At 47.5% G+C, this 23,333-nt stretch overlaps 2 protein-coding genes and 1 non-coding gene across 4 annotated transcripts in view; all 3 read left to right on the forward strand.

The window, feature by feature from the left end:
- LOC135830082 (nck-associated protein 1-like) overlaps positions 1-3,435 on the forward strand; it is a 32,192-nt gene extending 28,757 nt beyond the window's left edge. For both annotated transcript variants that reach the window (XM_065342469.1, XM_065342470.1), the window contains exons 30-34: positions 401-441; positions 695-877; positions 1,571-1,657; positions 1,897-1,989; positions 2,890-3,435. In XM_065342469.1, coding sequence (XP_065198541.1) covers positions 401-441; positions 695-877; positions 1,571-1,657; positions 1,897-1,989; positions 2,890-2,934 — 449 coding nt within the window. In that variant the 3' untranslated portion in view covers positions 2,935-3,435. The remainder of the gene's footprint in view (positions 1-400; positions 442-694; positions 878-1,570; positions 1,658-1,896; positions 1,990-2,889) is intronic.
- A 952-nt stretch (positions 3,436-4,387) lies between these two features.
- On the forward strand, positions 4,388-6,654 carry LOC135829525 (RNA-binding protein FUS-like). Its single transcript, XM_065341924.1, has one exon. It carries the CDS (start codon positions 4,537-4,539, stop codon positions 5,719-5,721), a length of 1,185 nt encoding a protein of 394 aa, XP_065197996.1. The 5' UTR covers positions 4,388-4,536; the 3' UTR covers positions 5,722-6,654.
- A 9,984-nt stretch (positions 6,655-16,638) lies between these two features.
- On the forward strand, positions 16,639-16,710 carry Trnaq-cug (transfer RNA glutamine (anticodon CUG)). Its single transcript has one exon. It is a non-coding gene; the product is annotated as a tRNA-Gln (tRNA).
- The last annotated feature ends 6,623 nt before the right edge of the window (positions 16,711-23,333 follow it).

Raw genomic sequence — 23,333 nt, forward strand, 5'->3', positions numbered from 1 at the left:
AAACATACGTCAGTGTGGATCACTACACCCGTGCTCCAGACATTGTCTGTACTAAGCAAGGGTATGTATTATCACGAATTTATCAGAGTATGTACTAAGGGAGTTCTACTGTACATCCTTTGGTAGTTGAACTCTGATAAGACATATCCGTGCATAAGCAGCAAGACCGTGTTGTACTTAGTATCCAAGGTACCTCTTATCCAAACATACTTCAGTGTGGATCAATACACCCGTGCTCTCCAAACAATGTCCGTACTGTTGTGATTATGCGCCTTACCCAGAGTGTTGCACTCTACACATCTTGGCTGCTTCTCAGGTTCCTGCGTACTGGTATTGTACTTCACAGTAGTATGATCCTTGCTCAATGTCCGCTGTGTGTATGATTGTGTTTGCTTTGCAGATGTCAACCAGCAAGACTACTTGCTCTGGTGTCTGATGCTGGTAAGTCCGACTGACTGCATGCTGGGGTACATGCCCCTGCACCAGTACCCATGGCGTATTATGCGGGGGAAATCCCTCGGGAACTAATGAACTGTTGTTATCTGTTGGACATTGATGAACAGAGGTATGCGTTGTGTTAGCACGCGCTTCGTATCATTGTGGTGAACACACTCATAAAAATTATTGTTCTATTCATACCAAGCTTTATACCCAGCTTCCTGTGTGTGCGTTTTGTCATCCCACGTTGCTGCAGATCTTCGTTGGAGTTGGTCTACCCACTCTGGCCAGCAACGACCAGAGTCAGTATCAGCCATCGCTTGCAGGCTACGAGAACAACATCCACTGCATCTCCACGGCTGTCAATCAGCTGTCCGCCGCCATCTTCACCATCATCGGCTACTGCACCATTCAGGAGAGAATGCACGAGTTCTTGGCTGTAAGTTGCAGATGTGATTACTAGTATTGCACTGGTATCTTGCAACTGATTATGGCAGGGAAATTCATGTCTAGTCAAACTTTGTAGTTCTTGAGCTCTAGTACTTCAAGTACTTCGAGTAGCTATACAATGTGTCGTGACCATGCTCGTGGTGATGTGTATTTGGGAGGGGAGGGGGGGGGGGGGGGGGTATTGACCATGTGTGGTGTACGGTGGGTATGTTGGGGGGGGGGGGGGGGGGTATTGACCATGTGTGGTGTGTGATGTGTATGTTGGGTGGGTCGGGGGGGGGGGGGGGGGAGAGTTATTGGCCATATGTGGTGCACGATGTGTATGGTGGTGGGTTATTAACCATGTGTGGTGTACAATGTGTATTGGGTGGGAGGAGGGAGGGCAATGACCATGTGTGGTGTACAATTGACCCATTGCGTAATGACGTAATTTGTACCACAAACACCCTTCACAGCCACCTGGGGGGGGGGGGGGGGGGGGCGTCTGGGGTGTTGAGCAGTGCACTGCTGATCCCAGCATGCTCACAAGCATTACTCATGCATTCTATATTTGCCTGTGAAGGCTGTTTTTACGTCATTGCGCAATGGGTCCATTATGTGTATTGGGAGGGGGGGGGCAATGACCATGTGTGGTGTTCAATGTGTATTGAACATACTCGTGGTGTCTGTTGGCATTCTCCAGGTTGCTACGGCTCATCTTCTGCGACTTGGTCAGGAAAACGAGAAGGACGCCAGACATCGTGACTCCATCTACATCCTGCTGCATCGAGTGAGTAGCTTATCCTGCAGGTTGTACGCTTTCTTGTAGCTTGTGATGTGCTCTGTGTGCTGCTTTTACTGTGTGCTAATTATTTGCGAGACGTGGAGGGGGGGGGGGCATATATCCTCTCACTCTTCTGCTGTTCACTTGTGAATCTTTCGAGATTTGTTGCCTAATGCTGCTGCTGCTTCTGTTGCTGCTGCTGCTTCTGTTGCTGCTGCATGTTTTCGTGCTGTGAATTTGCTCAGTTTGTTGAAGAATCACCGTTCCTGACCATGAACTTGCTGGAAACCTGCTTTCCGTACATTGTGTTGAGAAACTCTTACAACATTGCCTACAAGGTAAGAATGCGGTGTCCTGGTTCTATCAGATCTTTAGCTTCAATATTGATGACACAGTCGTTCCTCTTTAATCCAGCACTTTATAAACCAGCACCCTCTATAAACCAGCACAATTTTCAGTAGTCAAAATGTCCTCTTCATGCACATTGCAGCCCCTCCATAATCCAGCACCCTCCCTAATCCAGTAGAATTTCTGGAGCACAAATGGTGCTGGATTATAAAGGGACCACTGTACATCAGCCAGAGTGTAGCTGTGTAATGGATTGTAGGCTGTATGCGAATTTGCGGTTGCTTCACTCTCAGTCAAACTGAAGTCATTAGTTATGCGGGTACTATTCAAGTCTTCCAATCATCACAAGGATGAATTTATCCTGTATCGCATCGCAGTTTGCGATGCAAAATCGATCTACTGCTACTCAAAAGTCACCGTGACTCGCAGAAAATTGCGATACATACGGGCTATCCATGCGTAGCCTGTGCTGTCAAGTAACATGCATGCCGTGCGGTGTATGTGGTGCAGGTACTCTCAATCTGGGTGCACATGTATGCTTCAGTCGTTTTTTCTGCAAATGGGCTTTCAGGCATCACTCTCAAGAAGGACAATGTGGTAAACACTTAACTTTCAAAGAAAAATGCTAATCAAAATCAAGGACTGCTACACAATTGTGACTTCGTATAGCAGAAACTGCTATGCAAAAATATGACAGTAAATTCATCCCTGCATCAGTGTTGGTATTGCCTCTGTGCTCAGTCGTATTTGAAAGAGCACATGCCATCATCGAGTGCATGCATATCCATCGACTGCTAGTGGTCGATATGTTGTATGCACATACATTGAGTGTGTAATGTTGATGCTAGCTTGTGGCCATTGCACATGTGTATGTTTGTCCCTGTGCACAGCCAAAGAAAGAAAAGAAGCGAAGAGAAGAGGAGTCTACATATTGATGGGTTTCTGTCCCTTTTCCCCTCTCTCTCTCTTACTCCATCAAACTATGCTGTGTCACCTCGCAATGGGTGGGTGATGAGATTATTCATCATGGTGACCTGCTCTCATCAGCTTGCAGAGCATGTTTGATCCTTGTCGTTGATGACAGTAACACTGTATTGAAGTTTCATGCTCTTGGCCCACATGTAACTTGGCTGTACTATTATCTCTACTCATCTCCTCTGTCCTTGCCAAATTGATTGCCCTCTTTCCTTCTTTTTCTGTTCTTTTCGCAAACCGTGAATTGTTTTCTCCTTTTTTTTACACTGTATTCTAATTGTACATAACAGTTGCCCTGGTTTTCCCTTGTGTACACCATAGTACTGCCACTGCATGTAAACTCTACTACTACTAAACACATAATAATGTTGACTTTGATGCCGAGTGAATGCCGTTGAATTTTACCTTTACAATACTTTGTACAATAGTACCACCTGTGCTGAACCTACTGGAATGATGCACTGCTCGCTGCTCTGTTCTGTGTGATGCGTGTGACCCGGGGAGCTAGTGTAGCGGCACACCGGTAGTTGTGGAGAAATTCTGAAGATGCAATTTAGTTTGTGCGCGACTCACTGCTCCGATCGGAGTGCCTGTGTCTACAACAGCTACAGCCATAGTACATGGCATTGTATTTTACTGGTACGCTGCGCTTACGCTTATACTGGAGTTTCAGATTAGCCAGCGGTAACCTTCTGTGCGGTTCAGTGAGTCGTACACACGCCGTTTGGGGGTATGACTCCCGGATTCAGATAAGGGAGATGCACATGTACAGACAACTCTGTGGTTCAGATGATCAATATGCAATCCCTGGCCATTCCGCATTTGTCTTGTTCACCCGTCTCCCCCCCCCCCCCCCCCCCCCCCACACACACACACAAACGTGGTTTTCACCAGGGAGTTAGTAGTTCAATACTCCCTGGTTTTCACGACAATTATAAAATTTAATGTTGATTGCTGGGAGATGCAGAGAGGCCAAAACGGTCTCGTAAAGTAACAGTTGAACTTGAACCATGATCAATGTACCCCGCCCTTGTGTGCGTGCATGCACCATTATCAAGACTGACAAGAGACTACTAGTAGTATCAAGAGTACAATTATGTCATAATGTACTCTTGGTAGTATGCAGCAGGCCAGGGAGTATTGTATACAGTCAAGAGTCCATTATGCATAATATTATGGACTCTTGATACCATTGTGATACAGTGTACAGTGAAAAATAATACCAAGACAAGAGTAATATTATTAAATGTGTAATTTGTAAAATACACAGACCGCGCGCCGGACCGCCGGTGCACGTGCACGTGCAGTGTATGACGTCTTTGCATTTTTCGAGTACGAGTGTAGTGGTGACGAAATGATCGTCGCCCAAATGTCCACCATACGCATGCGCATTTCGTCGCCATTGACCTCGCTCGAGTCCCGACGAAAAAAATAAGCAAGGAGATCGGCAAGCGCCATCATTGATTTTGTCTTTCTAGCCTTTGTTTTGAGTACTCTTGTCTGAGCAATCTTCAAGCAGAGAGAGAGAGAGAGATCTTTTACCTAGCTAGTGACAGTAAATTATGTCACAGGCACCATGGCAAAGCAGTGGCCAGGGTGGCTACCAGCCGCCCCCTTCGTATGGAGGTAGTTCTTCTGGTGGTGGGTCATCATACGGTAGCCAGCAAAGTGGTGTTTACGACACAGGATATCCCTCTCAGCAGTCACAGCAGCCACCTTCCCAGTCGAGCTCAAACTATGGAGGTAACAGTTACTCATCTCAACCAGCACCCAGCTATTCTGACTCAGTTCCAGGACCCAGTAGTTACGAGCAGCAGCCCATGGGATCTTATCCACCTCAGCAATCGGCATCATCGACGACATCCTATGACCATGGACGCGGTCCTCCACCAAGTTCGAATGACTACCCTGCTCCTAGCTACAACCAGCAGCCATCTTCTTCTTATCCTAGCTATGAATCTGGTCCCCCACCTCCTCAGCGTTACGACTCGGGCCCACCACGCCAAGAACGCAGTCAGGCTGGCCCCATGCGCCGCGAGTCTGCCCCGCGTAATTCTCCATACAACCCACCACCACCTCGTTCCGGTGGAGGTTACGGGTCTGGACCTTCCGGTCCCAGTGGTGGAGATGGATATCCCAATGAGCGTCGTCCAAGCTATGGCGGTGGTGGCGGAGGTGGCTTCCAAGGCTACGACTCTGGGTTTGACAGTGGGCCTCGAGGACCACCGCCGCGTGGATCTGGATTCGGTGGACCTCCGTCCCGTGGCGGACCCGGTGGACCACCACGTGGACGTGGGGGTCGTGGCGGATATGGAGATAGAGGTGGCCGTGGAGGCGGATTCGGCGGCAGGGGTGGCCCACCTGATGGTGGTCGCGGTGGATTCCGTGGACGAGGTGGTCCTCCCCGCGGACGCGGAGGATTCGGTGACCGTGGTGGTTTCCGCGAGCGAGGCCGTGGTGGTCGCGGTGGTACAGCTAAAACTCGCCAAGAAGCTGCTAGCACGCCGTGCTTGTACTTCAACACGCCGAATGGTTGCAACCGTGGCCGTGGATGCTGGTACGTTCATGAGAAAGGAGCACCGTCATCCAGACCACCCTATGAGCGGGACAGCAACGATGCTCCATCAAGACCCCCGTTTGAGAGAGACAACAGCGGTCCTTCATCCAGCGGTGGCCCACCGCCCGAGAATGCGCCCCCAGCTTCCCATGATGATGGACCGCCACCTGCCCAGCAACAGCAAGCTTGAGTCGACTACTCATTGACGATTGACTCTCACACCTGCATGTATGCTGATGATGTGTGTCTTGTCCTGTTTCAACACGTCCTCGTCTTCATCGTAGTCCACCTTTACTGCCACTGTCCCCACTGCATCGTTCCTGTGTGTGCGTCCTCGTCTTTGATTGGCAATGCCGCTACCGCTATGCATCCTTTCTGCTCTTCTACTCCGGTGTGTATCTTTGACTCGTCATCACTACCGCCAACACCGCTGCTTTCGCCGCCATTTGCCGACTGCTACCAGCCCTGACACGTCTCCATCGTCAACGGTGAGATCACTCAAGCGGCGGCCGTTGTCAACCTCTCCTGTTGACGGTGGGTGCTGCATTCTCATCTGTATCTGTTTAGTGAGAGCTAAAAGCTGCAAAATGGCCACCATCCGAAAGTCAGCAGGTCGATCCGTGGCCCAAAATTCCCCAAATCTCGGCAGAGCAAAATGGCAGCCCCTGGAAAAAAAGAAAAAAAGGAAAGTATCTCGTCCTCTGGTATCGTGGATGGGAAATCTGCGAATGAGAAGGAGGCAAAGCCTGAAGTGAAAGAAAAATGGGTGAATTTTTGTCTTCGTATGTCGGGTCAAATTGTCAAAACGGCTGAAAGCATTGCATTGATGATGCGGCATTGAATCCAAATGTCTCGAAAAGCAGCTGGTGTGTCGGTACTGTGATTAATTCTTAGTAGTTTCAGTGGCAGCAGCAGTAGCAGCAGCTCATGTCTTTACCATAATGCATATTTTTTTGTTATCCGTATTTCCTTTTATACGTGGCTTTTAATTAACTGACTCAAAAATACCAGTGCTCAGCTTAGGCATTGGGCATGCAAAATCTAGGCTAGAAAGATCGCAACATGAACAAAAAAAAAATGAAAAGCGTCTCTGTCAAAACCAACGAAGCAAACATGAAAATAACGGTGTCTGCTGGCATTTGTGTGTGTGGCCCGGTACCATCAATAAATGGGTTGGGATCCTTTATTGATGAATGCGATAATACGATCCCGTGCATTGATGGGTGTCTGAAATTTGAATATGGCCAAGTGTGCAGCCCAATTTGACCTGCATGGATTCTGTGCTGCAGCTCACGTCCCTGATTCCAAGGCATACTGTTCACACATTGCCACTGCTGAAATTGAAATTAGGCCTGTTACATGCGTGTTAATTTGTAGCAGCATTAATGAATGCAATGCAGGACTCTTTCTTGTGGCATGCGTGCATCAGTCCGGATCTAGACGGCAAGAAAAGAAAATTGGCATCAGGCAGCAGTCTGCCACAGCAGGAAAGAGAACCGCCTTCTTTGCCTGAATGTTTAAAAAAATTATGCAACAGACGGTGTCTTAGATGGTGTGCATTCGCCGACAGTGGACAACCATTGCCGATAATCTTTCCGAATGCTCTAGTGACAGGGACAGGACAGTGTGTGTTCGTCCACTTTTAAACCTTGAAACCAGCACATTTAAAGTCTATAAATCACCCTTTGTCTGGAGAATGTGCTCTGAACTACAGTCCATTCATTGGAAACTGGCACCCTAACTTTTTGGTGTCTCTCTCACATAGTTGTAGATATCGTGAAAACAACAGTACATCCTGCATTGTGTGACCCGTGCAATTACTCCTTTGAGGCCAGAAAAGTCCAAGAACAGGGAATTAGAAATTCAGCCAGGTTTTACAAAATTAGGACAGGTATGCCATGGCAAAATGTATTGAGAAGCAGATCCAAAACCCAGATTTTTGAGATTTAAAGTGGGTTTTTGATCCTCAATTCGGCCCAAATCCGACTTTCAAAAGCCAGTGGGCCAGTTTCCGATGAATGGACTGTACTGTGGCAGGCTGTTGGGATGTTGTCTTCTAGTGCCTGTATTCTAGTATTGTGCAATGAAAGTAATTTGTCTATGGATTCGCAAACTCCACTGCAGGCATTTACACATCACTCTGCTCAGTCCAAACATGGTGTCTCTGCTGCCATGCGTCACTTCAGATTCATCAAATTTTCTGGCATGGATACGCAGTGCAAAATTAGTGTTTAGACTGAGTAGAGTAATGTAGAATAAAGATGTATGTTGCCTTCCTGTAACCCATTATGCCTTGGAAGCGTCCACACTTTTTTTAGCATTATGGTTGTATGTGCGTACCTGACCAACGATGTGCCATTGCCCACTCACATTACCAAATTACAGATTGTGAAGAGATCAGGGTGCTGCGTTTGCCAGAAAGATCGAATGCAACTGTGCATACTCTGCCGTCAAAAGCTGCCCAAATGTTGCCGACCTGAAACGGAGCCATTCATCTGCTGCCATATTAAAAAAATGCATGTATTATTTTATCGGTTATCCTACCTTCATAGCGCAGGTTTTGCGATGCACAGTGGACGAGAGAGGGTTTTCTCTCGTTCCCAAAAAAATTCTTTTGTTCGTCACCGCCATCACATTGCGCTCTTCGCCGACTACACGTCTTGCACATGCCACACTCCGTAGTGCCCACACCTCTGTTGACGTGCTGGCGACCAAGATCGCAATGCTCATGTGGTCATGTTCAGCTGTGCCTGCCTGTTGCAAACTTGAAGGGACAGTCCACGCGGTATGTATTCGCATAGATATTGATCACTGACCAACACCGCTCTGAGTTCCAAGCCCTAGATACATGTCCTCTTTGCTGAGGAGAACCATTAAGCATTCAACCCTCCTGAAATGCCCTGTTGGTGACGTCACTGGGTCAGACGCACTATACAGAATCACTGCAAAAGTGCCAGGGTCAAAAGAAAAAAAAACAACAACAAAAAACAATCTACCCTGTAGCAGTGTCATCCATGACATCAAGAGTACATGAAAACCAGAGTGTGCAGCTTGGGGCCTTTTCTGCTATGGGTGTCTGTCACGGCGGAATTCCGTGAGTACATCATATTTGGCGCAGATCTGAGGCGGGAAATGGCGTAGTGCGTACAACTGAGCTGCAGTTGTGCAGAAAGAGACCTGCTTGAATCCTGCTTGTACGCACTACATCACTAAAATGATGTAATCACGGAATTCTGCCGTGACAGCCACCCATCCGAGCTGCGCACTCTGGTTTTCATGTGCTCTTGATGACATGTGTTTTGCACAACCGGTTGGGGCGGGAGCGCTTTTTATATAGGTTCTGTCAGTGTGTATGCTGCCTCGTGTGCAGTAGCTTTATTGCTGGGCTTGGGCTGCTGATCCTGAGGCTATTCTGTTCTAATGCAACTGATTAACATGAGAGTTGTGTTGTAAAGACGTGCCACAGAATCTGTAGTGAGGGCTGGCGTAAGTGCAGGGCTCACACGAAGGACAGTAACTTTGTGTTGCTGTAGTACTAGAACAAGACTTGTTTTCACGGTGACCGCGTGAACAAGGCGAGGAGGACTCACGGTATGGGAAACAGTGCTTCTGACTACAACCATAAACCGGCTGGTAGAGTCTCGGACCTTGTTCACGCTGTTGCCATGAAACCATGTTACCTATCAGGCTAGGCTTGCATTATATACAGTGCTGGCAACTGAAATCCGACCCCTCAGTTCACATTCTAGCGGTCTCTATTTCGTAGTTTTACAATCCCGTGATGGGTCTTTGCGATGTGAGCGCACCGCTCAGGGGTCGGATTTCAGTTGCCATCACTGTACTAGAGCAAGATTTGTATGCCAGTAATGTACTATAGTAGACATGCACACAGATGCATGGCCGGTAGATTATCAAAGAACACGTTCTGGCAAGAGTACATAACCCCCCCCCCCCCCCCCCCAGAGTGTGCAACTCCCACATACCCTGCTGTCCCGACAGAATTTCAAGTTGACGTCATTATTTATGACGCAATGCTCCTTGCACCAGTGATTTACAACATGTGTACGGGTGTCAACGCATCACACGTTGTTCTTTGCAATAATTTGTACAGGATCGATCGGCTTCGGTCAACCACAGGTTCCGGATTCGTCTGATAATCCGTGTACAGTGCGCATTGCATCATCAAAATGACGTCAACTTGAAATTCTGTCGGGACAGCACCCATAGTGGAGTTGCACACTCTGGGGGGTTATGTACTCTTGGTTCTGGCCTATCCTGCACACGTGCAGTGCCAAGCAAGCACTCTTCCCCAGCACATCTTGTTCTAGGTTGTGCCAACGGAACACAACCATGCCGCTCTATGTGCAGGCAAACACACCAGCAATAGGGAACATTTGTCTAGGGGGCCTGTTGGCAAGTAAATTGGGATGTTCACTAGTAGTAGAAATTGAAAGGGGAATGTAGTAAAAAAATAGTCTGAACTAGGAACAGTGAGAACCATCTCCCCATGTATGGAAATGCTGTGTACTAAGGGTGCTGGAAGCCTTTCCATCCCGGGTCCCAGATTGCCCTGCTGGGGGTCTCTGTAGCCAGTGTAGGTGCTTATTTCTTTCATTGAGATGTTGTGTGCGAGACAGCCAACCCGGTTACCCCACTCTCACTGCTTTCATGTGAGTAGGCTGTCTAAGTGGTGCAGCAATGCTGCATTACCATGCAGGATGTGAGCAAGTGGCCACTTTGCTTTCCAATCTGTGCTGTTGAGTTGCAACCGCGCCAGCCACTCAAACAGGTTTGAGCCCTGGCATGTTGTGACACCCTGTCACAACATCCATTGTTCTGCCTCTTGTGTCTCATACATGCACTACTCCCCTCTGCTTCCCCACCCATTATTACCTGCATCTTCTACTGTTTGACCATATTGCATCTTTACAGCATACAGTGCATCTTATGAAGCAGCATTGTATTTTTCGTGCATGTGTGTGTCTGCTGGGGCACCGTGTTTCTGCCGCCTGCGTGTTTTCTCACTCTTTTGTGTTGTTGTTGTTTTCGTCGTCGTCGTCGTCGTTGTTGTTGTCGTTGTCGTTTTGAAATATTTTATTGTTGTTTGAAATCTTTATTCTAACGATGGCCAGTGGCAAATAAGAGAATATATTATGTTGTTGTTGTTGTTGTTATTTCCATTTGCATGCATATGTGTCATGTGATTTTTCGGCCACATCTCGTTTAACCTCGGAGCTTTTTTGGCTTATGTCTGGCATCCTGAACTAACTGAGCACGTTGTACATACTAGTGTCTCTCTCAGACCTCTCTCTCTCTCTCTCTTTCTCTCTCTCTCTCAGACCTCTCTCTCTCTCTCTCTCGCTCTCTCTCTCGCTCTTCTCACACACAAACCTCTGTTTTAGTTCAGTACACATTTTGTATAGCTGGCGGTAACCCGGATCTGCGAACTTGCTAAACATACCTGTGACATCATTTTCGCCGCTGCATCTGCCATCCAGGTATATCGGACATGTTGGTGGCCTGCCACATGAGATGCTTTCTAAGCTGATTGTGTTTCTTAACATGATTGTATAGCCGGTGGCAAAAGTAGAATACTAGATGTACAAGAGTGTGCAACTCGCGGATGGGTTGGCCCACGGCACAATTTTTTGTTGACGTACTCTTTTCTATGACGCACACGCTGCGAGTCTTTTGGGAAGTTTTGCCTCGTGCACTTGACCGGACTCTACATTACAAGGTCGGTTCCCAGCACGTGCTCTCACACTGCTCTGCGGCAAAATGCGCATGCTCTGTAAAAAAAAGGTGACGTCGACAAAAATTCCGCCGTGGGCCGGGGTATCTGCAGATTGTGCAGGAGAGGTGCGGGGTTGCACACTCTTGTAAATTAGAGAGGTTCCGGGGTACGATTTTCCGTGCCAAAATCCGTATGGGTGCTACGGATATTTTCCAGGCGTGCTCCATGCGATTTTTCGGCACGGAGAATCCGTGTGGACTGGCTTTCATACGAACCATGTTTCGTATGGAAATTTTGCGTCATCGGGTGAAGAAAGATTTTTCGCGTACAAATTTGGTACGAGAAACATCGATTTTCGGCGGGAAGTTTTGGTTTCGGTACAAAATTTCAAAATATAAAGGCATAGCGCGGGAATGTGTGTTTGGGATCGTAACCTAGGCAATGACGGCAAACACAGAAGTTCGGTACTCCGGAACATTTCACTGCTCGAAAACGACGAATGAAAAGTCCGTAGCGCCTCTACGGATTTTGGCACGAAATATCGTACTCCGGAACCTCTCTATTATCTACTCTTGCTGGTGGTGTTGCGGATGTGTGCCCTTTACTTTACATTATGCCAGTAGTTGGTTAGTATACTGTAAAACTGGAAAGTCTAACGAGTCACAAAGTCTAACGTTTTAACCACAGAATTTTTTCGTTATTAATTTGAAGAAACGTTATGGCGAACCTGGTTTGAGGTATTTGTGTAAAGATGCGCATACAGATGGATGGCCAGGTAGCCATCGTTAAGCTTTCTGCACGTTATCATACCAAAATTACAAAAAGGTTAAACTTTCCGGTTTTACAGTGCCAGTAGTGTGACAGATGTATTTCATATGCGTCACGTGCACATGACTGAAATGGACGTGCAGAGCATCCAAAAGCGAATACTGTAAACTGCGTAGTGTTCGCAACGTACTCAGTATTACTGATCGCTGTTTTGCGAGAAGAGCCTAACGCGAATGTTAACCAGCGTGAAATCAAACTGTGCATAAATTTATGTGGCCGGGTGCTCCGCAAACATTTGCAATTGTTAACGCGTTGATTCTGAGAAGGTTTTGAGAAGTCGCCCAAAAAAGTAAACGACACAAATATAATATTAGGCGGTTTGCAGTACATGTATCTATTTTTGTCATGTTCTGGGGTGAAGCTGGGATAGAAATATCCTTTTATTTTCGTTCTTTGTCGACAATCGATTTTTGTGGTGCAGTTGAGCCTTGCGTCAGGTATCACTTTGCTTGCGAGTATGCAGACTTGCCAACTACAGCCATCTTTATGACCGAAATGCCAGTTTAGGCATCATTGCCTAAATTTGGCAATTTGGATCAGGCCGTGCGGTGCAATAAGAACCAGTCAACACAATGTACACGTTTACTCGGCTTGAATGTCAAGAAGTTTCTCGTGATCCGTGGTTGGTCTCACCCTCTCCTCAATTCATTTGCCTGTCTTGACATGCAACGAGGTGCAGAAATATATAAAATAAAATAAATACTAGTACTTGAGTGGCCACAACATAGAACACACTTCTCTCCCCAGTTCTTATTTTTCTGCAATGAGACTGTGTTCTTATAGCACATTCTTAGAAACGTTACTGTACATGCAGTGATCACGCTCCCAAGAACGTTATTTCTAAGGGGTCTAAAGGCATACTTCATTTCGCGATGCGACACGTTTCCCCATACGTGAAATGAAGTATTAATCAGGCTTTATTCCCGTAGCTATGCAGAAGACGTTACTTCAGTAACGTCTGGCGCTAGCCAGGGTCCACACAGCTTTAATTTGGTGTTTGTTTGTTTGTGTGTTTGTGTGTTTGTGTCACGCCTGGCGCTATCCCGTATCTGTCCCGTACCATCAAACACAGCTGGCCACATACACCTGGCCGCAATATTCAAATAGGGCTTTCAAGCGCAAGATCATAACGTGAAGCAACTTGGAAGAAAGAGTATGAATGCGAAGTGTATGGGGGAATGCATGTAGGGCGCTAGTGCGGGTTCGAATCCCAGGTTATGCTTAAAAAATAGGAGAATTGAAAAATTTAGAACATCCCTATGCTTTTTTTGCCTTGGTCATCAAGGCGGTAGACGGTGTCGTATTACCCTCGACGGTACATGTCCAATACCTGTCCCGTACCTGTCTCGTACCTTGTCCGTACCGTACCGTGCCATCAAAGACGGCTGGCCAAAATGCATATTCAAGTAGGGCTTTCAAATGCAAGATCATAACGTGAAGCAACTTGGAAGAATTAGTATGTATGCGAAATGTATCGGGGGATGCATGCAGGGCGATAGTGCGGGTTCGAATCCCAGGTTATGTCTAAAAAAAAGGAAAAAATTATATGAATTTATAACATCCGTGTGCTTTTTTGTCAGGGTCATCAAGGCAAAAGGCATAGCGTAGGGCCCTGAGCTTCCAAGCTCTCTCGTTTTTTCCATCATATATGGCTGTGCTCTTTAGCAAGTAATAGTTGGATTGTGTATAGCTGCATTTCAGAACAGCAGAAAACTAAGAACGCCATGCTGAACTTTAGCATGTGGCGCTCTTAGTATTTCGGCATGGGCTTTCTTGAGCTTCATTTTCTTTGCCACGCGCCTCTCCTGTACGAACTGTTTATTTATTTATTTTATTTTTTACAGAAAGCTATCTGTAGAAACTACATGCGGTTGTACATCTTTGGTGGATGCGTTCATTTTGCATGCCACAAACGGTACCTTCTGCCTTTTTCTACCGGCTGTACCAGGTTGGTAGACATCAGTAGAGCTACGTCTGTCCCTCCAGAAACTTGCGGAGACATTACGGAAATATCGCGGAAAAAGTTGCGAGGTAAAATGCCACAAATTGCGGGGAATATTGCGGATTTTGTCAACTATTGCGGGATTATTGTGGTAAAATTGCGGAAATTGCAGCGGATTTTGGTACTTGTACTGTAGTGGTGTACGGTGTACGAGTCGTACAGCATAAATCATGCATGACAAAACAGAACGTGTGCTGCGCTGACTGTGTTCAGCTGCCTGACAGGCGCTTGCAAGCCAGCTTTCCTCCATCCTCGGACAATACTCGACGCGAGCCTTATTTTGTGACTTGTCAGCCGCTGATTTGCCCAGAAACTTCTCCATTCTGGTGTCTATCTCACAAGTAAACTACTGACGAGCTTCAAGAACTAAAACAACATCGAAGAAAGACTCGAATATCGCGGTTGCTTTTCGAAATATCGCGGTGTATCAAGGACAGTTTTCTACAATAACGCGGATGATTTTTCAAATATCGCGGATATCACGGACTTTTGTTCAAATCGCGGAAAACAACGCGGCCACGGAATCGCAAGTTCCTGGAGGGACAGCTTCGTGATTTAGAGCTTATGCAAACCTACTATTTGCCGAAAAATCCGGCCAATGCTGCACACGGTAGTCGACTACGATGCATGCAGCACTGGCCGGATTTGGGTTGGCGAATAATAGTCGAGTCGTGCGCTGAAGAACGTTGAGCCCAAGAACGTCCAGCCTGACATGCTAAGAACGCCAGGGACGTGCTATAAGAAAGTAGCCAAATTACCCAACAAAAAAAGCCCGGGACAAAGAATGCCCCGGGCTAACCCCTTCGAAACAATGTTCTTGGACGTGCTACTCGGCTGTAGATATGTTTCCAGCAAAGTATTGCACACACTGTGCCGTGTATTTGGCAAAAAAATGAAGATAACTACTGTCTGGGTCGCCTGAGGTACGATTCGCTGGTCTACTGAACTTCGTATGCCTAGTGTGCTGCGTTCTACTGCACTTCTATCCGCCGTCATCTTTTTGTGTCTGCTCCACTCCACCAAGTAAGTAAGTATGAAGCCATTGTGTAACGGCCTTTCTGCTCTGGCGTTGGCTTCTGCAAACACTCTGTTGGTTGAGAAATGCATGTAGGCCGGAGTGCTGTAATCAGTTGCGGCTTTGTGGAGGGTTTTGTTTCGTTTTGGGTGGTCTGGTTCGATCCCAGAGCTAACTCTGCGTGCTGGTGCACCCTTCCCTAAATACGAGTTTCACGTTCCCAGTAACCTGTCCGCAGCCTACCAGAACCAATTTCAAGCTGTGCAGCCCACACTCAACTCGCAACTCATCACCTGGCATGAGGGCGGCACAAACGGACCTGGCCGAGTTTCCAGTCTTCGATCACCCTTTTCGTCATTCCGTTGCGCATTGCACGACGCCCAGCGGAGTCGTATTGAGTGTACAGTAATGGCTGATTCCAGACTGCCCGTTCGACCAGTGAACGGTGTGCCACAGACTTGTCGGACGAAGACCGAAGACTACATCCCCACGACAGCGCTGTGTCCGGGAGTTGCACACTCTTGATGGTTACTTTCTGTTGCAGGGTTCTAGCCGGGGGGGGGGGGTAAGGAGACCCAGTGCCCCCCCCCCCCCCCCCCCCACACACACACCTACTCTGGTAGCGCAACCCCATCCTCATTTCGTTTCTTAACCCTTTTTTTTTCAGTTCACGCTATGAAAATGCAGCCACAAAATTGATGTTCCATTTGTTCGCTACGCCTGTGCATTGCATTTGGTGAGACGAGGCAATATTGGAAAATAGAAAATTTACCTTTTGTTTTGAAAGTTTGTTTTCCCCTCCCCCCCCCCCCCCCTTACTACTTGAAGTAGTTTTCCCTGGCTAGAATCCTACTCTTTTTACCGGTATGTGCTCAGTCTTCAAAGGCCCAAACTCTACAGGCCCACTGATTTCATTTTCCGCGTAATTCCCCTGCTGTCCGTCTGTCGGTTTTGTGCCTAGTTCATTGCATTTTCTGACAGCATATTTACTATCTATAGTTGTGCTTGGTGAAATGAAATCCGACCCGATGGGCAAAGCTGGCCCACTGTACCAGTTCTAACTACACCGACACACGTCGGCTCTTGCATCATTCTGTCAGAACTAGGTCTCCGGACCTGGTGAGAAGGCAGAAATGCCTGTTCACTTGCTGAAGTAAAAATAAAATAATCAACGACTCGGATGGTGAGCCAATTCTTTTCACAAAAATAAAATAAAATAACGAACACCATTGTTTTTGTACATGTGTGTGTTCAGCCGCGACAACCGCGTTCATGCCACTTCCAGGGTGTCAAGGGCCGTGCAAATTGAGGGCTCCAAGTGTGCACTCTAGGTCGGATTTCACTCAGCACACCAGTGGTTACAGTGGTGGATAGCTCAGTGTCAGTTACTCATAACTCGTATCCAGTGTCCTCTTGTTTTGTTGTACCGTTTAATTTTATTATCATGGCTCAGTATCCGTACTCCCCTGCTGTGCTGCATTGTTGTTGTCCACTGATGAATGCTCAGTACTGCACATTTGACATGTAGGGTTCTATGGTGTAATGGTTAGCACTCTGGACTCTGAATCCAGCGATCCGAGTTCAAATCTCGGTAGAACCTGATTTTTTTAACTTTTGAAACGCAATCACTGACTTTCGAAATTCCTCGTTGCTTTCCTGTGGGTGAATGCGAAGTGACAACAGATAGTGCGGGAGTACCGTAAAGTACAGTTGATCCGCCCCCTCTCTAATTCCCGCCCCCTGTCGATTTTCTACCTGTGAAGCGACTTCGGCGTATACAACGAAAATACGGTGTTGAACCGACGCATGCACTGCTGTACACAATACTTGCCAATCCAGGATGAAAATGTGCACAATCCAGCACATCGAGTCTGAACTTCTACGTTGTTGTACATCGTACTGCACTTGACAGCCTTGATCTAATTCCCGCCCCCTGCCGAAAACCCAGCTGGGAAGCGACATGGCATCGTTGGCGGATCAACGGTACTTTACGGTAACTTTTACCAGCTACATACACCCGTACGTACATTGTTTGGCTGACAGCATGTTACAAGGCGGAGGACGCACCGTGTTCGGAAACAGTGCTCCTCACTACGACCTCCACGGTTGGCAGAGCCCCGGTCTTGCGACCATTTGAACCGCGTACTCTGCCAACCGTGGAGGTTGTAGTAAGGAGCACTGTTTCCGAACACAGTGCGTCCTCCACCGTGTAACATGCTGTCAAGCAAACAAGGTGTTTTCAACCAAACACGCCTTAGCTAATACCATTGTGGTTGGTAATGTGCAGAGCTTGGATAGCCCACTGCAGCCTGATGGCATAGGTGATGAACTTGGTGATGGTTTCAACTTTCCAACATGCTGCCCAATGGGGTTGCATACGGGGGGGGGGGGGGGGGGTATATACTCTTTCCCGGGGCTGAACCTACCATCTGTCGTAGCATCCCCTCTTACGAACACCGGCCTGATCCAAAGCACGTCCCTGGTAGCACTTGGGAGTCACATTTGTGACGATGCCCAGCTGTGCGATTACAATGTCATGTACTACAATATCTGTACAACGGCACTGCAGAGAGAAGGGAGAGAGAGAGAGAGAGTAAGTTACATTTATAAAGACAGGTAAGTCTAACAAATGAGGACTGAGACCTCTACAACAGGGTTTTTACGCCTGAAAGCAGGTGCATGATTTAACAAGCAGGTTGTCAGTCTAGATTTTATGCGCAGATGGAGAAAAAAATGCGCAGAATTTTTGTAATGAGATGAAAAGCAGAAATAATAAGAAATAATAAGAAAAGATGAAATGAAAGCCTGCTCACAACCCCTCCCAGCCTTGCGAACTGGGTACGGTGGATTAAGAACCCGGTTCAACGCTCGAGCAAGCGCTCTCCACCCAAGGTGTTCACAGCAACTGATAGGAACTCATATGGGGAAATTATAGAAAAGAAATAATAAGATAAAGAGAATAAATTTCAACGCACCTCAATAAACGGAGCCCCACATACAGTGCCTCAGAAAAGTGGATCTTCCGACCAGTGTTTTGAGAGAGAGAGAGAGAGAGAGAGAGAGAGAGAGAGAGAGAGAGAGAGAGAGAGAGAGAGAGAGAGAGAGGGGGAGAGAGAGAGAGAGAGAGAGAGACCGGAGAGAGAGAGAGAGAGAGCCCGGAGAGAGAGAGAAAGAGAGAGAGAGAGAGAGAGAGAGAGAGAGAGAGAGAGAGAGAGAGAGAGAGAGAGAGAGAGAGAGAGAGAGAGAGACAGGAGAGAGAGGGAGAGAGATAAAGAGAGAGAGAGAGAGAGAGAGAGAGAGAGAGAGAGAGAGAGAGAGAGAGAGAGAGAAAGAGAGAGAGAGAGAGAGAGAGAGAGAGAGAGAAAGAGAGAGAGAGAGAGAGAGAGAGAGAGAGAGAGAGAGAGAGAGAGAGAGAGAGAGAGAGAGAGAGAGAGAGAGAGAGAGAGAGAGAGAGAGAGAGAGAGAGAGAGAGAGAGAGAGAGAGAGAGAGAGAGAGAGAGAGAGAGAGAGAGAGAGAGAGAGAGAGAGAGAGAGAGAGGGAGAGAGAGAGAGCACTAGCACAGATGGGCGAAGGGTTCGGGGTGTCTCGCTGGAGTCTAATTTGGGGGAAATCGATTAACTGAGAAACACACTCCTTAGAACAACAATGCATCATTGCGTCATCCTGGCGAGTCCCCTGCATTGTTCCAGGGAGTTAGGTTCTTGAAGCGAATATGTAGAACTGAAGGTGGACGTATACAGCGCTAGACATGCGAGAAGGCAGAACTCCTTTGTCATGCGGGTGTATGGTGCAGAGGTGATGTACATGGCGCAGAGGTGATGTCCATGGCGCAATTTCTCTTGCTGTTCTATGCCCGCTAGCAGACTTGACTGTAATGACAGATCACTCATGTCCCCGGCACCTTAGATTACTCATGTCCCCGGCACCTTCGGTTTTTGCACGACGGGCAAGCATACGTGCCAACTGTGTGTCACGGCATACCATGGTAATAGACTTTCTGATAATAGGGAACTGTCGCACCATACGTACGGACACGAAACGAATGCTGATTCGTCGCCTAGGTTCGAGGATTCGTCAGAGTCCCTTATGAGGTCCCTTATGAGGGCTCGTTTTCACGAATGGAAGCCTCTTCATTCGTGGATCGCTCCGAATCCGTCAGGTTGTATTTTTTTGCCATGTACACATTTTCCTTGATTCCACGCACGTGTATCTAGACATGCGTACTAGACATAGCCCGATTTTGCTAGCAATTCTGCCGGCAAAATATCGAAGAATTTTGAAGAAAGAATTTGCTAGCAAAACGGAGCAAAATATCGGTATGTTCGCTGGAAATTGAGAGATTTTACACTTATACGGTGCATGCGACTCATTTTCGTACATTTTTGCCAACACGTGACTCATTTTTTTCTCATTTTGCCAACACGTGACCCACTTTCGGTCAGTTTTCCTACATGTGACCCAAATTCGGTCTTGCATTGGAGCAAAAAGGGAGCAAAATATCGAGTGACCTGGCAAAATGAAAGCAAAATATCGACGATGAGTGAGCAAAATGTTGCGGCAAAATATCGAAGTTTCCCTGGCAAAATCGGGCTTTGCCTAATGCGTACGCCACGCTACCATGCGTACCAGTCATATTCGTAGTTGCCATGGAATTAGCATGACGACTTGTGAACCCTGAATATGATTTGAGCGAAATGAGGACGAGCCGAATCGAACTTTCGTTTATTATTTCGATTCGCAGCAGATGCGACAGGTCCCTTATAACGGCATCGCCCTGCATCAGTTCGTTTTCAAAGTGAATGTTCTGCAATTTCTCGATGATCTTGATAGTTCTTGTACTGAGCTTGAAGTTGACTTGGTGTTTGATTACTGTACTGCTTGATGTCTGGATTCCAATTTTTCTATTTTTTTCTTTTCTTTTCTTTTCCTTTCCACTTACCCCATTATCGGCCCTCTTAAGAGTTGTGTGTATCACTGTTGAGGCATCCGATGGTAAATAAAATAAATACTACTACTATACTACTGCATATCAGTCCTTGCTCGGCGGTCAAGGAATCACCACCGTTGTGATCAGTGTACAAGCTAGTTTGGTTAAGTTTGCTGAAAGGCTTTTCGCTATACATGTAACCATTAAAGATTCTGTGCTGCCCAGCAACTGAATTTGACTACTGTATTTTAAAGTACAAATTTTCGTTTGGAATTAACTTTCGCTGTGTTCGTTTAGGGGGCACGAAATAACTAAGCCACAGGAGCTCAGTATGACGGACCCAATAGGGGGTAAAACCTCTTCAGCCGCACCCATATGTTACCCTCACTTCGAGTAGGGAGTGCCCAGCTGATCATGGGCATCGATCGGCGCACACTGAGTCATTGCACGGAGAGTATTTTACGCATCCATCGCCGCATTTGTTAGCACAGTGCACGCTCTTTGTTGGCAGCATGGTCTCAGACTCGATCTGATGATTGGCATGATTCGCAGGCAAGCCCAACGCTGTGTATGCATGATATTCCGGAGGTGTGTGTGGGGGGGGGGGGGGGGACCCGCTTTTTTGCCATCCATCGCTATGCATACCATTAACTGCATAAAGTTACACGGCCTGAGAAGATCGCACACCAACTCAAGCTGTGGCATCATAACTGCGGCGCGGGCCAAGATGTTTTTCTGATAAAATTTCTATGTATAATCTACAGTGGTGCCTCTATCCGGTCGTGATGTTTGTGGGCTATACATGTACTTCCAACTTTGAAGTTTTGGACTGAAGTCGCTAGAACAACCATCCCGCAATAGTGCCATATACGACTACAGTGTAGATTCTACACCACCGGTAGTGTTAGCACAACGAAAGGCAAAACTCACCTAATATGAACATGATGAGGACATGACGTATTGTAATCCTGGCCACGTCCACTGCATGCACTGCTGCAACTACTTAGGCACAAGCTGTAGTCTGTCGGTAGGCGAAGTCCGTCCGTTGGTTCTCCGAGGCTTCTTCATCAAGTTCATGCCACTTGCCAGTCTCCACTCAACGCTTCGGGAGAATACGGCCCGGCCTGACCACGAACCAGCGTAGAAAGTACTTGTGTGTTAGTGCTACATGGCGTTATTACTAAGTCTTACTGGCACCGGTACTTCAGACTCAGAGGCACAGGGAAATCATCCATGGACATAATGGCGGAGCGTCGTGTGCTTTCTGTGCGGTCAATCGTCGCTCGCGCTCACAGGCGACAAAAACAGACCATTAAATTTTCCGTTTTCGTGAGCAAGTGGAGCGTAGCGAAGAGCACACTGCAGTACGCTCCGTCGTCTGGATGATCCTGGCAGTCAACCATAGTCAACTGTGTGAACCTGAATCCTCTCACACTCATGACTGGCAGCACTGCACCAGCTTGGTTAGGTTCCATCAGCTTTCCACGCCTCGACAATGGCCGGACTTGTAGCGCATGTGATCTCCGAAACAGGCAGCGGTTTCTAGTGGTTGGTGCAACGCACGAGCAGCTTCTTGCAGGTATTTTTTATGGACAAACCGACTCCTAAGTCCTAGAACAGTAGAAGGCTAGACCCTCGAGCCTCCCTCTCTGGCCTACCCACATATCGACGACAATGTCAATGATGTCAGTTTGCAGGGGTCAAGAGGTCAACGACCGTAAGACACGTTCGCGTTCACCGACCATAGGTACAGTGTACTAGGTGTAGTGCTAGACTAGAGGCGCTAGACATGCCCAGCCTGGCATAGGCCATGGCATGGCCAAGGGTCACGACTCACCAGTCCTGACTCAAGTCAAGGTCACAGCATAGGCTAGGCGTACAATCGTCTTGTGAATCCTGGTGAGGTGCGTAGATCGAGTCTAGTCATCGACTGTCTGTAGAGCAAGGAGAGTTTGTAGATCTACGATTCCCTGGTGTAGAACGATCGGCCAGCATCGGACCTAACTAATACTTGCATGGCAACTTGGAGAAAGACGGTCGGGAACCGGTTTGACCACTCCGTGATAGACCAATCCGAGTCCGCACCACGGAATACCGTTTCAGTACTCCCTAGATTTGACCGTCCATACTGACTCGGGTTACCATAGTTATGGGATTTTCAGTCTGACGGTCTGCAGTGATTGGTCAAGCTGTGTCCGATTCTTGGAGCCGAGCACATGGCGGGCGACGGTTGGAAGTGAGGGTGAACACAAACAGTTCCTTCCTGTTCGTCTTTGTCGTTGGAAGAAGAAGGTTGTTGTTTTCGCCTTTCACTCATTGTGAGAGAAGGGAGACCTCCAACTACTTCAAGTAAGTGAATCCAGCATTGCCTGCAGTTAATACAGTTCAGTATTGAGCTGCTCATGTTTTAGCGGGCTGTTTTCGACGCTAGTCTGCCTCGATAGCGCCACACATGTAGGGGAGGAAAATAGTCGGAGACCCTTTGTGGTCGCTGTCCTTTCCGAACGAGTATTCCAACTTGTAACTCGGTATGATGCTCACCATCTCAGTGAGTGGCGGAAACGCCCGAAGCTTTGAGTCTAAGCGCACTCTTTCTCTTTCTCGGTCCTGGGGGCATCGGAAAAAGAACGAACTCCTCCACAACAATGGCGGAAACGTAAGCATGCTGGCTCGCCTGTCTGTAGTAGCTTTGGAATTTGTTTAAGTTTTGTGGATTCCGTGGAGGAATGGCCAATTGTAGACTTTTCTTTCCCCGTTGCCGTTCGCTGGGTTCAAAAGGTTCTTCCGTGTTTCCGACTAGTTTGTTGGGTGCATGCCTGCGTGCGTCCACTCGACGGGCTCGTCCAGGCCAAGCGGCTTACGGGCGGTCGTACCTCACTAGTCTTCCTGTTCTTTGTCCTTTTTCTTTTCACTTTCCAGACTCTACAGAAGCAGTCAGATGAAGCGATACACTAACGTGCTGGAGCGATGGCCGCGAGTCGAAAAGGCCCGTCTTGCAAAAAAAAAGATCGGCCTAGCATGCACCCGGGCTTTAATGCCTTTATACGGCCATGCCAGTGCATGATGTGACGAACGTCGTCACCTGCTTCTCAGCCTGTCGGTCGCACTGAAAAAACGTCGCACGGTAAGTGCAAGGTTGAGCTGGGCTTTGGTGTTATGTTGGTGATGTTTTGCGATGTTTTTCGGCACTACAATGTGGTCTTGTGCGCTTTAGCCTTGGCCAAGTTGAACGCAATATCCGCGCTTGAATTACTTCTACAAGCTGATAGCAAGATGTTAGCACGCACATGCTCGT

Source organism: Sycon ciliatum, chromosome 13, assembly GCF_964019385.1.
Source record: "Sycon ciliatum chromosome 13, ocSycCili1.1, whole genome shotgun sequence".
Taxonomy (NCBI): Eukaryota; Metazoa; Porifera; class Calcarea; order Leucosolenida; family Sycettidae; genus Sycon; species Sycon ciliatum.